General features: G+C 51.1%; 1 protein-coding gene across 3 annotated transcripts in view; it reads left to right on the top strand.

Annotated features, from left to right (window-relative positions):
* The window catches only part of LOC116940920 (arf-GAP with GTPase, ANK repeat and PH domain-containing protein 1-like), a 124,067-nt gene extending 112,400 nt beyond the window's left edge, over window positions 1-11,667 (top strand). For all 3 annotated transcript variants that reach the window (XM_032951301.2, XM_032951302.2, XM_032951300.2), the window contains exon 18: window positions 32-11,667. In XM_032951301.2, the coding sequence (XP_032807192.2) occupies window positions 32-328 (297 nt within the window). In that variant the 3' untranslated portion in view covers window positions 329-11,667. The remainder of the gene's footprint in view (window positions 1-31) is intronic.
* The last annotated feature ends 6,456 nt before the right edge of the window (window positions 11,668-18,123 follow it).

Below are 18,123 nucleotides of genomic sequence, written 5' to 3'. Positions count from 1 at the left end.
ACCCCGCTCCCCCTCCACCGTCGCTCCGCAGTACGGCGTCGACGTGGCCGCCAGGGACGCGCGGGGGCACACGGCGCTCGTGCACGCGCGTCGCGCCAACAGCGCCGAGTGTGCGGAGCTCCTCATTCAGCACGGCTGCCCTGACGAGGCCGCGGCGGCGGCGGCAGCGACGACGGCGGCAGTGGTCGCCGCGACAACATCAACAGCAACGGCGGCGACGACGACGACAGCCGCCGCGACAGCAACGCGCGGCTGCAACTCCAACGTCGGCAACAGCAACGCGGCGTGCGGCCGCGGGGACGCCAAGGCGTCGACCAGCATCGTGTGATCGCCCGTGGAAAACTAACGATCGCTCGCGCCTCTCGCTCCCTTCCCCCGCCCGCGTCCCGTGCCACCGTGCGGTCGGCCGTGGCTTTTACGTCTTGAAACGTTTCGCCGATGGGTCGCGTCGACGGGTCGGTTGGGATCGGCGTGGTGGACGTCGCCGCCTCCTGCCAAGCCGGGCGACGTGGCTGGGAGAAGAGCTCCCTGCCTCTGAACCTCCAGCGCTACTGCCTGCCGCCTTCGCTACATCGCGAGCATTCCGTTTCGGCTCCGAAATCAACGGGATGTATTTAAGCCTGCGTGTGTATATGCACGTGTATCCTTGCATGGCGAGCGCCTATGAAGGCCGGCACGGCACACGAGCGGGTGGGTGGCCGGCGAGCACCACGCCCGACCACGTTTGTCTCTCTCGTGGTGACGTATACACAGCGCAGCAGGTACTCATTTTAGGCTGAGTCGACCTAGAGGGGGGGGGGGCAGGACCGGTTCAAATAATTGTCACTGGTGTTGGCCGTGAGCATAAATCGAACTCGGATCACCGGGTTCGTAGCCCAGCGCGCTAACCGTTTCACGACCGCTCCCCTTCATAGGTGCTCGCTAAGAGCACTTGCCCCAACAGTCTGTTAAGGCTATCTTTGTCTTTATATCCTGTATAGCGCACAGCACCTCAGGTACAGACCGCGGACTCACCGTAGTCATCGTCTCTTCGTTCGAACATTTGAGATGGAGCAGCTCGAAGGGCCTCGATCAAAGCGAAAACTCCAGGGCTGTGCAAATTTCGCAGCTGCGTCCGGACAAAGCATGCACTGCAGAAGTTGTGTTTCAACAAAGAACCGAGCTGATTTACTGGCCGCGGAGTACAAATTCCAGTGCCAGCATTTACTCCCATCTAGCGTTTGCCAAACCCTAGTTTTTGTAACTCACCATGGTATCCCATGTTTACGAATCTTCGTTAAGAGTACAAATGATGTAGTTAACACACAATACGCACACCTCTTGATTGCTACACATACCCCACGTGCTATCGAGAGCTGTCAACGTCACTGGGATGCACGTGTGCACGCACGCACGTGTGCACACACGCATACAACAGCGATAGCGCCAGTTGGATTACCGCTCTATGTTAGACCTGCGAGCGGCGTTAATTCATCATCAGGCATGTGCAGTGCATGTGTGTACGCGCACGCCCCATGCAACAGATAGCGCCGATTCAACTAAAGTGTGTGTATGTACGCGAGTATACCACGTGACTTATCGGGAAGTGTTTAGCAATCACCTGGTGTGGCCAGCGTGCTGACTTAATTTATATTTGAACCAAGGAGGATTGATCAACATGGCAAGGCATACAATTGTGGGTCACAGTAAGCGCTGGCTCTAATCCATCACTTGTTTTGCCTTGGTCACAAGGGATCATTAAATGTTTTTATTATCTTTGAAAAAATACATTCATTCATGAAATGTTAACTCTACAGCGCTCACAGTGGGATATATTCACAGCGGGAGATGAACCGTCTTTTTCTTTTAAGAAATCAAATAATGTTCAGAGAGGATGTCACAAACTTCCCTCTCTCACTCTTGAATTCTAGCCCACCTCCACATTCTAATTAAATCGCAAAAGATTGAACAAGATAACTTCATTAAACCTGCAGTGTTATTGATCAAGAGTAGGGGCATTTAATAAGTAATTGTGATCATAGATTTCATATTACACTCAGATTTCAGTCAAACTATCGAGAAGTCGCGCACATCTGAGACTCCGTCACTACCTCAGTTTCATAACATTCATGACCCACCGCATTACAACGTTCCGAGTTTACGAATTTACCTCTGCTAAAGCCCCGATTAATTACAGGCTGTGTGAGCCTGATGATTGCTTCACACATCCGTGGTGGCTGTGAGGAGCTTTGATTAAATATAAATCGGTGGGCTTTTCTGTTGTACCTTGACACGGGAAGATCGGGTAGACACGGACAACATTAATTTGCTCCCTCACATCACGTGGGAGACGTGCAAAAGATTCCCCGCGTCGACGTTAACAGCTTCACAAACGCACTCGCACCGCAAGGCCTGCCTCGTTTAAATTGAATCGGTGCTCTCAATTTCATTTGGGAGACGTACACAGCAAAATAAATATCCTCCGCTCACCGTTACCGGCTGTTTTGGCAGGTGCTGTGATCGAGCACCCAGCTATTGCGGTCGGGACGGCCGCGTAAGAGGGGGGTGGTGGTGATGGTGGTTCATTCTAGATTTGAAGTTTTCGTGGTTCTTTCGGTAAAGTCACGTAGGTGAAAAAAAAGTAAATTATTTAAATTGTATTTTATTTATTTTTCACATACGTGACTTTACCGAAAGAACCAAAGAGTATGGTGATGGTGGTGTTTGCCAGCACCACACCCAGCCACGAGTGCTGATATTTACACGCCGCATCGGGTACTCGTTTAAGGCCGAGTCGACCTAGAAAGAGCCCAGCACCGGTTGAGAAAACCACGGCCAGGTATCGAACTCCGGTACGTGAGATAACCACTCGCCTCTTGAGTATGGCCAGGACTCGAACTCCGGCACGTGAGATAACCACTCGCCTCTTGAGCATGGCCAGGACTCGAACTCCGGCAGGTGGTTTTGTAGCCCACGTGAGATAACCACGAAGCTTCTGCTATCCCATTAGAGATTTGGACATTGACATACCACAGTACATATACGTACACACATACCACACACGGTTCCTTGTTTAATTAGAATCGGGGGCAGTCGCTCCAGCACGTGGAACGAGTTGAGCAATCGTAGGACGCGTGCTGCGTGTAACGACTTTGTATTTCTTTGAAAGGGGGTTACAATCATTAAACAACTGGCACATTCTGGGTGTAGTTGGTGGTGAGTCGAGGACTGAAGTTGGGGAATCTGCGCCATTGATGGAATGTAATTAATAGCTATACGTGTTACAACAATGTATGTGCCTCCGAAAGCCCCGCTTCAAGACACATTTGCAGTTCCACATCAAACTTTGATTTCGTAAAAAAAAACAGCTTGGCTCTAGAAGAGCGAAAGAAACGTGATATTGGTGCCAATGAATCCTTAACAAAGAATAATTTATAATTTAATACATTTGGTGTTGACGTCATCATTCTCATAGCGCGAGGTTGGTATTCCAAAACGAAGGCGCTGCTGTGATTCTGTAGGAGTGAGGCTCCATAACCAATTGATGGCACGCTATGAACAGGTAAGCGAACACACGTGGTTCCGTGTGGTGCTGACAAACACCACCACACATGGTGATTCGCTTGGTGCATACTCGCCGGAACCAAGAGCACCGCCTGAATGACCTTATTGTTTAATTATCATGAAACGCAACGCTTTTGCTGCCAATGTGATATTGAGGCGTTTATTTTTTGTACGCTTATGCACCACTGCCAACGGAGTATCGCTTTTATTTAGTGTTATTCCGTAAACGCTGTGTGTTTTTATAAGTACCCGACTGCTGTTATTTTGAATAACAGATATTAACAATGATAGTTTAAGGTGGCCTTTTAATACGAGGCTAGGTCAGTGTGGCGTACGTACGAGATACAAATGCGTGGAATGATGGGTGGTTATGAACGGAGTTTGAAATACAGTCGCGTGCCAACCTGTGATGTATGGCAGTGGGATCATATCGCAGTATCTTAATCTCCCGGAGAGTGATCACGTGATGAAACAAATAAGAATTAATTCAAAGGTGGCCACGTGTGCCAACGTTTAAACCCCGCGTGGAAAAAAGATTGACTCTGCCAAGCCTGGTTATGGCGTGGTGAGGCATTTCGTCCAGCAGTGGATACCAGTGGAAGGCTATGCGCCTTTGAGTGGTGAAATTTATACGAAATGTGCATCTTTATGAAACTCCTGGAAAAAAAAAAACATCTCCTTGGCGATTCTGTCCATTGTTGGCGACACGGTTTCGCCAACATCGGACGGAAATGCACCATCAGCACCCTACGTGTAAGCTCCATGGTCGAACCCACGTGTGGGTGTCTGTACCGGGTGCTCCAGATGTCTTGTGGTCCCCAATTAATTTAACCCATAATTTTTTTTCATTTGCATATTAATTTCTGGTTTAGAGAATTAAATAGGGAGGGGGGGTCACAACACATCTGGACCCACCCTGCACTGTATGGGCAGTCACGCGCGCCCACGTGTGTGTGTGTATGTGCTTTTCTAAAAGTCTGTACCAGAGTTTCCCCAAACTCCAGTCAACACCACTCGCTGTGATCTGCCTTGCCGTGTTTTACCCCCTTTTTAAACGCGAATTCGTTGCACGCTGCATGCGCCTGATGATTGGTAACGCGTCACGTTGGGATAATCTTGATACACGAATCACGTCACGTGAGTACACACACACACAGTCTTATCACAGTGCTTTCTCACATTCAGTTTGACGTGTTTAGCAATCATCGGATGCGTACGGCGTGTAACGAGTCGCGAGGAATATGCGGTTTTTAAGAAATCCCGGTAGATACACACACGAGTTGAGACCGTACGATTTTGAGAACGGGGTGTTAGCATTACGCGAGAAAATAATTGCACTTGGTTATTTATGTTTTGATGTGGCGTGTGTGTTGTAGTGGCCCCTATAAGTAAATGCACTTTCATGTTACCCCTTTTCTTGAATATATTTAGCACAGAAAGATGACGCCTTGAAGCTAAAGGCTAGTGTCATATTGTACGACCCTCGTTCTCAAAACGCGTCGATCTCGCTGCGGTGAGTACTATGTAGCCTGTATCCATACAGACACGTGGTTAGGGAGACCCGTATCAAGCAGTGGATAAGATCGCGGCCGATGACGTATATATGAACACATTTACATGTGGACAAAAACGGCCGTAGCACGTTGCCTTGGCGAGTTGAACGATCCCGTCTTGTCGACGAGATGCAGCAGACCTCGGCACGCCTTCAAGTGACACAAATTCGTCCGCACGCGAACTGCTCCCCAGCCAACCTCGTGTAGATGTCGCGCGAAACGTTTCCATTGCGTCTTCGTGGACGTTTAGCTGCGTGGAATCTGCAGGAGCCTCTCTCGCTTAGTGGGGGGGGGTGTGAGCGAGCCACCCCGTGGCTCACAGACACGCATGCGGCTCGCGGTGCAGTTGAATGAAGTTTGTGGCCCGATAGAGACGCGGCGGCTACATTTACACAAACAGAAACTTTTCAATCGCAATTTTATTTGAAAAGGGCTGGGAAAAAAATTCCGAAAGCACGTGAAGATGCGGCTCGCAGTTTCTGAAAATCTACGTATGTATGCATGCATGTTGGACTTCTTTCGCACCGTACGTAACCAACCGTACTAATTGTGGAAGTACGGGGGGAAGGACAACAATCTAAACACAACTCCGTTCTAAAGAAATTCGTTTTCGATCTAAAAGTGGCATAGTTCCCGTGGCTTCTTAATATCGAAAGGAAGAGCGTTCCAGACGGCCGCAGAAGCGCATCTGAAAGCGCCACGCGATGCGGTGACCGCCGTCTTTGTTCGATGGCCAGCAGCCAAAAGCCGCCGCCGCTGCTGCGAGGATCGCCGACGGCTTTGTGCTGCTTGGCGAGCTCAGCAAGGTACTGTGTGTTCACTTGTGGCGAGGAGCACTTTGCGTGTAATGCGTGCGACCTTTAAAAACGGGGCTCTCAACCATTGAAGGTTTTCACTTTACAGTAATACCCCGATTTACGTACACCCCCCCCCGTCCCCCTTCTACGTTGTTTCGCAAATACGTCGTCACTGTATTAATACCTCGACCAGTTATGCGTCGCATCAACTCGCACTTACGTCGCTCACTTTCTCGTATCCGCACGGCTTCAGCCTCCACCTCATACCTACTACCCTGTCAATTGTTTTAATTCACGGCGTTTCAGTATCCTTGGCGCCTTTCAGGAACGCATCACCGACGTAAACCGGGGTGCAGCCGTACAGTCGTCGGAAAACTTGAGCGCGCAGTTTGATCATCGTGAGCGCGACAGCAGAAGAGGCCCTCTCGTAGGGAAGCTTGACATTGGCAATTAAAGACGGGACGAGACGGAGCGATGAATCCGTTAATTAATTGGCACGCCACTCGCAATTATCGCGACGCCCGCACTGCGTCGCGTGGGCATGAGAATTTCAGTGTCCGCGGCTCTTTGCTTCACGGTCGCACCGATATCGCCCACTGAGCACCCCACCCCACCCCACCCCCTCCCCCCGAGCGGTGTGTATATATGTGTTTTATATTGTGGCGGGATATACTTTTGACAAAGGCTGGTTTGCCCTGTATTTATAACGTGTGTACATAAACACACTCTGAGCTGAGTGTTGACAACAACTCAAACAAAACGCCGCTCCTCGCGACACTGCCACGGTGCGCATTCTGCACGTGGCACCGGTCGCGTCTTCTCTACTCAATTACGAATAACAGTCGTGTTCTATATATACACACACACACGCGCGCGTGCTTGGCGATCGCTAGCGCACGTGGTGTGCACGACGGATTAAAAGTTGAGATATAGAGGATCGATTGTTTGCGAGCGGGTTCCATATGTGTGGACGTACGGAACGCTGATTAAAATGAAGAGGCACGCCTCTTGTGGTGACGTGTGCGTGGGTGAGAGCGGTCGCGAAGTGATTATCGTACTGCGCAAATGAACCCATGCAGCGACGCGAGTTCGATGATAGTGGAGAATATGTGTACCGGGCACTGGGCTTCCCCTAGGTCGCCTCAGCCTTAAATGAGTACCCGATAGTGTGTAAACATCAGCACGCCGGCGTGGTTGTTGGCCACCCATTCCCCCGTCTCGTGCCGTGCCGACCTTCGTAGGTGCTCGCTCACAGCACTTGCCATATGGTGTACAGAGTTCCTATTCGCATTAAATAGATCCTGTGGAACGTCGTTTGGCCGTAATCGGGCGCGTGCAGCGTGTAACGACTTAAATTGTATTTTGAACGGAGGCCGGTGGACATGGACACGTGTAACGTGGTGGGCCGCGAGGAGTGAAGGTTGGGGAAAGCCCTGGTCTATACCTCGCCGAGGAAACGCATACATCCTGTCTGTGGTTGTGGATCCAAGGAGGTTGAAACTTCCCGTAGAGGCTGTTGTTTTGTATCTGCACATCGATGCGTCGTTGTCCCGGCTCTCTGACGTGAGCTTGAAAGCCGCATCGGCGATGAGCGCCTGGCCATCACGGATGTCCGAAAACGATGGCTATAGTCCCTGTGCGTTAACACTGCCGTGGTGACATTGCATATGCGCATTGCGATGATGAATGGGGGTGACGCCACTCAAGTGCTATAATGGTGCTCCCGCCCGTAGCTTAGTATTACACGCATAAATCAAAGTAAGATGTTTTTTTTTAACGTACGTGGAGACGCATATGTGAAGAAGACGTTTGTCCGCATACTTACGTTGTTATATGCATAGGGTATTTTAGATTGTAACGCAAGTAGCGCAGCGACGTCGCGAGAACGCCGACTTGCAGCGTTAACTCAAAGTAATTCACGGTTGCGTCTCCTGTCCGATTAGACGAAGCTGCACAGACAGCCGTGTTGACAGCACACCGCCGCCTCGGTGTGTGGCTACAAGACGATTTAGAGAGAGCCGGGATGGTGTTCTTTAGTCCGTGTGTTCTTGTTGGAGAGAGAAAGAGAGCGCGGCATCGAGGCGTAACACGCGAGCGAGTGAACCGCCGAGCAAAGTCAAATCGCTTCACTACACGAGCCCACGCAGCTGCTCTGAGCCGTGTACAACTCATCGGTCCAATTCAAATCGCTTCGTTTCGCGGATCAGCGGTCGTGTTTGAGCAATAACGAGCCGGGGTGGCCGCAGTTGTCTGTCTCCCTTGGAGTTGTGCGCGCAGGGCTTAATCCTTCGCCGGATATTTTCCGCGTCGCTTCGTAGTGGACCGGGGGTGAGGGAGGGGCGCGTGGTTTGGTTCCGACAACTATGGCGAGATGGACATTGGATGTGATGTGCCGGGTGTGTAGGGAAATGTTTTCTGGTTCGCCGACTCGGACAGATCTGGGTGAAATGAAGCCCCGCGTGCGGCTGCAGTTTGGAAGGGAGTGCCATTATTTCCCACCGCCCCTTCCGCCGCACAGCGTTCCAGGGTCGCGGTTCAATTCAAAATTAGTTTTTTTTTTTCCCCCACATTGTAGTGAATGTAGGGAAAGCGCCCGCGAGTATTCCCACCGTGCAGATGGAGCGATTCAGTGAGCGCGCGTGCGAGTGTCTAAGAGATGGATCGTGAGTGACATCGCAGGAACGCAAGAGATTGTCGACTTCTACAGGGGATATATCCTGATGGTGCTGGTGTTGAATGTAAAGGACTCCAGTGGATGGAGAAAGTCCCGTTAACCCACTATTATTCTTGTTATATACAACACGTACTGATTGAAAAGCACTGATTATTTACACACGCGATTCGATTGCATGTACTGTACATTACATCGCGAGATGATCGTAATCGGTGAATCGACGATGCATCGTTACACCCCTTGGCGACTCGTGTGGTGATGTTGAATGGGGCTTGTGTATATATCGGCTAGGGGAAGGGGCAACTGTTTTATTCACAAGAGTGTCACCGTGCGGTTCTGCGCGCAATAATTTGAGACTCCCAACAAATAACAGTGGCCTCAATAATAATAATAACGGGCCTTGCGAGATGCTCTCACCTATCTCTCTTGTTGGTCCAAAAGCCGGCGGTTTGAAATTTCTCATTCCTATGACGGGGGACACATATATACGGTAAATAGTTTTTAGCTCATGTCGTACCACCGTTGTTGACGTTTTCAATGCAAGCTGCTGCAGCTTCAGCAGGGTGGTACCTATTTTAGCAACCCCTGGAGGGATGCAAATTACGATTGTTCCGTGTAAAAATACGCATCCGGCTTGTTGCGGTGGTCATGTCTGCTTGAGCAGCCGATGTGGGCTAGGAGAGCAGGGAGATGGCACGCATCTGGTGCGCCTTTAATTTGTGAATAATGTTTGTGCCGCATAGAATTAGCAGCAGCAGCAGCGATGTTTCACCAAGTCTTTGAGGACATTGGCCATCGCATTTGGCTGGTCCAGAGCTTCCAGCTTGAAACTAAACAAATAGTGGACATCGGAAGTTATTTAAGATAAAGCAAAAATGTATGCACTGACCCACATGTACCATCACGAGTTATATATACACTGTGTGTATGTATATATACACACACAGAACGTGGGTTGGTCATTGTTGATTCTGAGAACGAGGTGCATGCTATAGCCTCGGTGTTTACGGGCGTGAAAGCTATCGGTTTTTCTGGGTTTTTTTACGTTTAGACCACCACACGCGTTACACTGAGTTTAGTCACGGTCGTTACACCTGCGGTTTCTGTGACAAAATCACACGGAATGCGTCAGATCTTGGATGGGCGACCAGCCGTGTGCAGAAACAAGTCGTGTCGCGCACCTGGCTTCCGAGCTGTGCTCACGTTGGTGATCAGCAGAGGGTCAAGTGCAGCAAAACCCATCGCTGGTATTGAACGGTACTTCATATGCTGCCACATCTGTGCTCCCCCCGCCTTCGCCAAGCTGCAGAGGGTGAAGTGTGGTCACATGACCCTTAACGGCCAAGCGCGGCGTTGGGGAGGAGGCCCTCATCCAGCGGTGGATTGACAAACGGGCCGTAACTTGTACACATGTACACGTGCACTGGGGTCATGCCAGCTGGCAGGCAGTGGCGACGCTGGGCCCTGAGCAACCCAAAGCAACTGAAGTGGGGCCAGGATTCACGGGGAATTAGGGGTGAATAAAATATTAACTAAAGTTAACATCGTCATAAACATAACAATGCTAACTTTAAAAAAAACAATTAATCTCTCGGACTCTCTCTTGTCTGCATCTTTTTTCCATCTCACTACATTCATATTTGTATCCAAATTTCTACCTATCTCACACTACGTCTTTGTCTCTTGTCTGTGTCTCTCTCGAGGATTTCAATTTAATTGAAAGGTGGGCGGCAGCGAGGGGGGGGGGGTCGCACCCATGAAAACATTTCTCCGGGCCCATAATGAATGGACTAGCACCACCACCGCCACCACTCACTGCAGGCTAGGGGACGTTTTAAAGTCGAGGTGCATCAACAAGACGACACCCGACGCCGTCACGTGGCTCACATTTGTCGATATTCAAGTGCAGCTTTTCACACGTACATTTATCCAGACGCCAGAATGAGAAGCGGTGCCAGGTGAAGCGTAACACGCAGTGACACAACATTGCCTGGCTGAAACTCAAGTCACGGAATGTAGAGGTCACTCCATCACCCACGGCGCAGGTGCACTACAATGCGCTGCTGTTATTCGGTTCAGTTGTATGGATACACGGTTAAGTTTCAGACAGCTGTGCGCTATGAAAGCTCGTGATCACAAGCTGGGACACACACACTGGGTTGTATTTAACGAGTGAGGCGTTTCACCGACAGCAAGGAGATCGGAGTCATGATAGGTCTGAAATTTCCCCACCATTGTGATCATCATCGTCAAATTGGAATGCATTCCGGGAAATGTTAGGGATATGCTTACGAAGAAAGCTGCAAAGTTGGACTCAAGAGAAATCTGAACAAAACCGTTGTGATAGGCATACTTAATATTCAGCCTTTATCTATCCACTGCTGGAGTAAGGCATCCGCCATGTCATGTCGGTAACTGGAGCTTTTGACCATACTTCACCACGCTGGAAAATGCGGGTTGGTGAAGGAGGGGGCAGCCAGGATGAGTTTAGATATCACTCCCCACGAACGGATGTGGGCAGGAATCGAACTCAGCTTGCCAGATTCATAATGCGAAGTGCAAACCACTGCACCGTCGCTCTCCCAGGTCTAAGTTGGCACAAACGCATCATGGGGAGTGGGGGGGGTGGATACTCGGCTGGACAGTTTTTGGCAAAAGCATTACATTTAACTTTACCCTAGTGGTGTAGCAAACAACAACAGATACGTGTATTTCCCCTCCTTTGTAAACATACATTAACACTTTATCCGCCCATGGGCCTTCTTAACCAATGTTGTTTTACAGCGGCGTTGGTTTCAGCAGCAAACTGGAGATGAGAGTCGCACATGTTTTGAGGCTCGTCATTCAGCGATGGGCCTCTTCATCGAATGCCACTGGCGAGAGGCGTTAACACCACGCGACGAACGGAAACCGCTTGTACCGTCTCGATAAACTACTCGCCCAGTCCCTCCATTGGTTCCGTGGCAACCAACGTATACTCTATCGCGATGGGGGGTATGGGGGGGAGCATTGATGATGATGACTACGATGAAGAGATCGTGACTATTGATGTGCATTGAAACGTCTCACTTGGCGAATAAAAGGCAGGCGTGTTCCAAAATGTGTCGTGCGTCTTCAGTTTGGGAGTTTGTTCATCGTCGCTTTGACGTCTTCCCGTCGCTTGGCTGGGCCATCCTTGAGTGCGGACAGAGTGTCAAGATGAGTGGAATGATTTACATCTCGTCGTCTGCACCCTGTGCATGTCCACGGCACGGATCAGACATTGATGACTGCTGGGTGGCTATTTTTTTGCGGCAGCAAAGTAGCACTCGACTTTGCCAAGAGCAGTTGCGTGAATGTGTCGTCCGCACCAGATACGCTGTCAAGGCTCAACGCCAGGTTCGGACAACGTTCGCCACTAGTGGCAGTTGTGGCCGAGATGTTTACTCAAGCAGCCGGGTTTGTATATCAGTGCGCACACCACTGCGCCACTACTCCCCCACCCCCAGCACACACAGCACATTTACACATACAAACAAATTACATAACGCACACACAGCACACATCTATCTATACGTTGTACAGCACAATTGACTACTAGATACACAACACCGGCACACTGCACAAGACGAACACAACACACACACGAGAATCACACGACATAGACAATACACACGACATGCACACAGCACACACGACATACACAAACACACGGGGTATACACACACAACACAAACACGACAAACACACACGGCATTCACAGACACGGCATACACACAACACACACACGGCACACACACGGCATACACACACACACGGCATACACACACACGGCATACACACACACGGCATACACACAACACACACACGACATACACACACACGGCATACACACAACACACACACACGGCATACACACAACACACACACGGCATACACACAACACACACACACGGCATACACAACACACACGGCATACACACACGGCATACACACAACACACACACGACATACACACACACGGCATACACACAACACACACGACATACACACACGGCATACACACAACACACACACAGCATACACACACACGGCATACACACACAACACACACGACATACACACACACGGCATACACACACAACACACACGACATACACACACACGGCATACACACACCACACACACGACATACACACACACGGCATACACACACAACACAGCATACACACACACGGCATACACACACAACACACACGACATACACACGGCATACACACACAACACAGAAACTGAGCGAGCTTGCCTCTTGTCGACCACAGGACGGACGCGGGTTGCAGCCACTAATTAAAGCGCTCGTCCATCAACCAATCAGCCAACCCATCAATCAAGGGGCGTGACGCGTGACAAACTGACTGGGTGTGCGTGAGGTCGCCCGGGCTGATTTTTTTTTCGTTTTGTTGTACAAATCACCCACGCACGGTGCCAGCGCGCAGAGCACCCTCGAAAGAGTTGACGCTCGCGGTGGAATGTGAGGCGGTGGCGTGGCGTGGTTGGCATGGGTCCTGGTGCAAAGAGACAAAAAAACCACCCCACACACACACAATGGGGGTGGAGGGTAGAGGGGGGTCTCTCTGTCTGAAGTTCCCCCGCTCTTCGTAACCCGACCTCCACGTTGCCTACGCGAGCCTCTCTTTGGCACCTTGGGGCTCCCGGTGCAATTGCACCGCCTGCACACTCGAGAGCTAGGCCAGTTGCGACTGGGGGAAGTGGGTAGACAATGAAGGTGGGGAGTGGGGTGACTTGGCGATTGGAACTCGGGACGTCCTTGGTGTGCCTCGCAAGAGGCTCCGGTCTGAGTCATGTTATCTATATCGAACAAACACGGCGGTCACCGCATCGCGCGCTTTCGGATGCGCTTCTGCGGCCGTCTGGAACGCTCTTCCTTCCGATATTAGGAAGCCACTGGAGCTATGCACTTTTAAATCTAAGTTGTTTTTAGAAGTGCTTTTTGTGTTTAGTTTGTTGTCCTTCCCCCGCATCTCCGATTAGCACGGTTGGCTACGTACGGTGCGAAAGAAGTTCAATATACATATAGGAGCGTTTGATCAAGCGCCCTGCTCAAGAAATGTGGATTGCCAGCAGTGTACGGCTACCCCCGGTCGCTACTGCAAAGGTGTTCGTGGTTGTGCTGTGCATATGTCCGATGTGTTTGCAGGTTTTACTGCACAATGTTGCTCCCCACGATGCCCTCCATTAATCTCTTCAGGAGCTGGACAGTTTCTGAAGAAGCTCCCGGTACGTGAAGCGAAACGTCGGACAAAAATGTGAAACGACACACGAGTGTTCCGCGCGTTGTTCGGGAACATAACGCGCACAAAAGCACTTAGACACACATAGTCATCCCACGCAACTATCACCCACGTGCGCGGGGAGCTACGGCATGCACGAAATAGTTTCGAAATATATTCAGAAAAATATCACGGCACGGAGAGCTACGTGTCAGACGTTCTGCTGAGCAGCACGCGGTACGCATGTACGGTAGGTTGAACTTCTTTCGCACCGTACGTAGCCAACCGTGCTAATCGGAGGTGCGGGTACAATCCAAAAACACATCGCAGGTGGCATGCCCTGGTTGTTCACTCGCCTGCTCCTGTCCAGCGAGATTCGTGGATCTCCAGACCCAACCTGCGTCACCCAGAACCCCTTTCCTCGCTTCGTGCCGTGGCCCGGAATGTGTTTGCCGAGTTCTCTTGTTTTTTTTTATTCGTTAAATTCACAACCTGTTTTCATGTTGGGTTTTTGCAACAACAACAAAAACTACTACTACTACTACAAAAAAACGAATGATTACACATGGCGGCTCATTTCATAATTTCGCGAATGCATGAAACGGGTGATTGTGTGATACTAGAGAGAGGTGAAAGGGAGGTGAGAGGGAGACAGGGAGTCAGAGAGGCCCATTCGCGGAGATTATACCCACCTGGGATCAATTATCTGCTCGAAGGCGATTTCCGTAAATCCACGTTTCGTGCCTAACCCCGCAGGGCTCCGCACAGCCAACGGCGTTCGCGTTCGCGACGCCTTAAAGCCGAGGAAGTCCCCTCCTCATCTGAGCGATCGGTTGCGCAACTTGATTGCACACCGCACTGGCGAGACAAAGGCGACCGGGCGTGTTTCTGGCCACGCCGAAGCAGCGTGTCAAACTGCGGGACTTAATCGGTGGCCCGCGAACAACATTTACCCGCCCCCCCCACCCCCCAACAGACTGTTAAGGCTGCACCGGGATAGATCTGTCTCCGTATAGGGTGTGCGTGTCGAGCGTGCATTGCGTTAAGTATACAAACGCATCCATACGCAATGCGTACTGGCAGTACAAACCAAAGTACTGGAATCGATTGCCGGCCACGCGCATCAATGACAAGATGTATATATGAACCTGTGCCGAGCCTCCATGGGCCAAGGCGGCATTCATTGGTATGGTGTGTATGTAAATATCGACTTCGGGAAGATGGCATGGTGTTGGCACCAACCCCCACGTGTGCCGTGCCGGCTCGGATGCGCACTCGCGAACATCAATTGCCCCAACAGTCTATACGGCGAAAGGGTATGTGTCTGGGTTGTGGTGTGCGGGCTGTGTTGGCTGGGTCATTTAACCCGCACGCCGAATCCACCGCATGCCCAAGCAACTTAATGTTTGGCCGGAGAGAGGGAGCTCAACGGGCGTGGTACGGGCTGGAGAAGAGATGGGCTGACGTGGTCCAGGAGAATGTGGAGCTGAGTGGACCTGCCGACGATCGGGGTACCAAAGGTGTCAAAATCGGCCTCTGTGGAGTGGAGGCGCGTGTAGAACGCTGCTGCTGTTGCTGCTGCTGGGCAGTTGGAGGAAATTGCCCTGCGGCAACCACGGAGGGCAGAGGAGCGCCGCTCGCGATAACGAGCGGAGCGCCGGGCAGCTAAAACGCAGAAAGTTGGCACAGTAGGGAGAACAGGCGATGCATCTGTCAGTGATTTCAGTCACATGGGTCTATCTCGTGACCTCCTGTCAGCAAGCTTTCGACACTTCGCATCGCCTCAACGTGCACCTAGCCTGGCACAATTTCTATGGCGACGTCACCGCCACTGAGTGGCGAATGGCGGCTATTGCTGTCTGCGGGTGTGTAGCTGTGTCTGTCCGTGTGTGCGTGAGTGGAAGTTTATACTGGTAGGAACGAAGTTGTAAACTGAGTGTACCAGGCTGCAATAGATTAATGTGTCCGTCCGTCCGTCCCCTTTCAATACTTTAACGAAGTGAAATCTCGTGCTGTTGGGTGTAAAATCAGCAATAGACAGCGCAGAGACTTGTCCTACCAGCCCACCCTGCAGGGACCTGTTTCATGCATGTCTCCCTGTGCAAGTGTGTGCGCGTGGCGTGCCGGCCTTCATAGGCGCTCGCTAACACCACTTGCCCCAACAGTATGTTAAGGCTATACAGGGGATCTTTGTATATACATTTGTGTTCAGCTGTACACGCGTGTATGTTTGTGTGTTTGAGTGTATGAGCCTGTGTGTAGGTCTGTTTTGCTGAGTAGACGTGTGTGCTTTTTGGCGTGGCCTTTAACAACAGACGGTTGGGGCGAGCACCTATAGAGGTTGGCACGGCACACGAGGGGTTGGCGTGGCCAGATCCACACTCGACCGCCTTAGTGCTGATGTTTGAACACACCGCAGTACTCATTTGAGGCTGAGTCAGTCTAGGGGAAGGATCGGTTGAGTTGGTGCGGTGCGAATGTCTCAGGGCACGGGTGGTGCCCGTTCTCAGCTGACCGCCACCCTCGTGTGCACCGTACAAACCTGAATAGGTGATCGCTAACATGGACGATCGTTTGTCTTGTACAAGCACGTGCGAAACGTCGTAGACTCGCGAGAAGAGGCGACGGTTTTGGAGGAGGCCTTTCATCCAGCAGTGGATTGAACGCGGCTACTGCTGCTGCTGATACTCCTGCTGTTGCGATATAGCCCCCCCCCCTCCACAACACAACGCAATACAGTGCGATGATATACGTCCGTAGATTAACACCGCCCCTCTGGCGTCTCCAAGGATGCGCTCGGGGCTTCTTTCGTCTCCTGGGCGGCTTTCATGCCAACCCCACGGACACGGCTCCCGACGGGACTTGGCGTGCGCGCTCTCTGAATAACAACTCCACTCTCCTCTCTCTCTCTCGCCGTGTCTCTCTAATGAGAGGAGACTGGACTGTATGCACGTACACACACATACACACACATACACACACATACACACACGCGCGCACGGGCTTAAGCGTGCCGGGGCATCTCTCCCGTGTAATGACCGCTCGCGCCCCGCGCTTGTTGGGTCTGGGATTCATTCATTCATTCGGTTTTTGTGTGTGTGGTGTTGTTGTTGTTATTTCTTTGTCATGTCGTCGGTGAGTTCATTCAAAATTGTCCTCTGGTCAGTGGGTGAGATTGTGGGATGTCTCCAGCAGGGACATCTTAATGCCCACTCCTCGTTACCCGCCGCTGTGGGTCTTTACGGCTCTGCCAATTCACCTCCTTGCCGATGCAAATTAAGTATTCACGAGCTAATTGAGTATATTTAGGCGCTAAACACATACAAACCCAAAGGACGTACAGAGAGCGCCAGCTGTTTATTTGAATCGGAGCTCTCTGTCTCTCCTCTCTCTCTTTTTTACGATCAGAGGAAACAAGAAGATGCTCGATGTAGTCGGCACTTTGCTTCGTTCATCATTTCGGTTTTTTTTTCAATGCTTTACTTTATGTGCTCCCCCCCCCCTTTTTAAATGAAAGATTTCACCTCTCTACCCACGGTGGGACACACACGTACACGCACGCGTACAAAGACAAAGATCCCCCGTATAGCCTCAAGAGACTGTAGGAGCAAGTGCCGTCAGCGAGCACACGCGGCGCGCACACACGAAACACTCACTCAGCCAATTTGAATCAGCAGCGCTCTCGATGTCACACGGAGGGGACGTGATTAGCAATCATCAGGCGTGTGCGGGGCCGAATGAATGGAACTGTATTTGAACAGAGACGATGGGTAAAGTACAGGGGATAGGCGACGTATGAAATCGTGGTGGGTTACGAGGATTGGAGGGTGTGGATGGGGAACCCATGTTTACACGACTTACCTCGCACACCACGTGTGAGTTTCGCAATCATCATGCGCGTGCAGTGCGTGATAACTCTATGTTATATCTATATATGCCCACATATATTTGAACTAAGACGACTGGTATAGATAGACACGCAAAGACATACCGTGTATATGTAGCCGTGGTAACTGATATTTGAGTTCCCCTGCAATTTCACGACTCACGTGCTCGCTTCCCCACGTGCGCAAAACAATACAAAGATCCCCCGTATAGTCATAACATACTTTTGGGGCAAGTGCTGTTAGCGAGCACCTATGAAGGCCAGCACTGTGCACGAGGGGGTGGGTGGCCAGCACCACCCCGGGCCGCCTTTGTCTCCGCAGTGGCGATTGTTTGCACACCGCACCAGGTACTCGTTTGAGGCTGAGTCGATCCTAGGAGAGCCTCGGGACCGGCGCAGA

This window comes from Petromyzon marinus, chromosome 10 (genome assembly GCF_048934315.1).
Source record: "Petromyzon marinus isolate PM22_M1 ecotype Great Lakes invasive population chromosome 10, UKy_Petmar_22M1.pri1.0, whole genome shotgun sequence".
NCBI classification, from domain to species: domain Eukaryota; kingdom Metazoa; phylum Chordata; class Hyperoartia; order Petromyzontiformes; family Petromyzontidae; genus Petromyzon; species Petromyzon marinus.
Note: the sequence above shows the minus strand (reverse complement) of the source record. Positions and strands in the feature narration are given on the sequence as shown.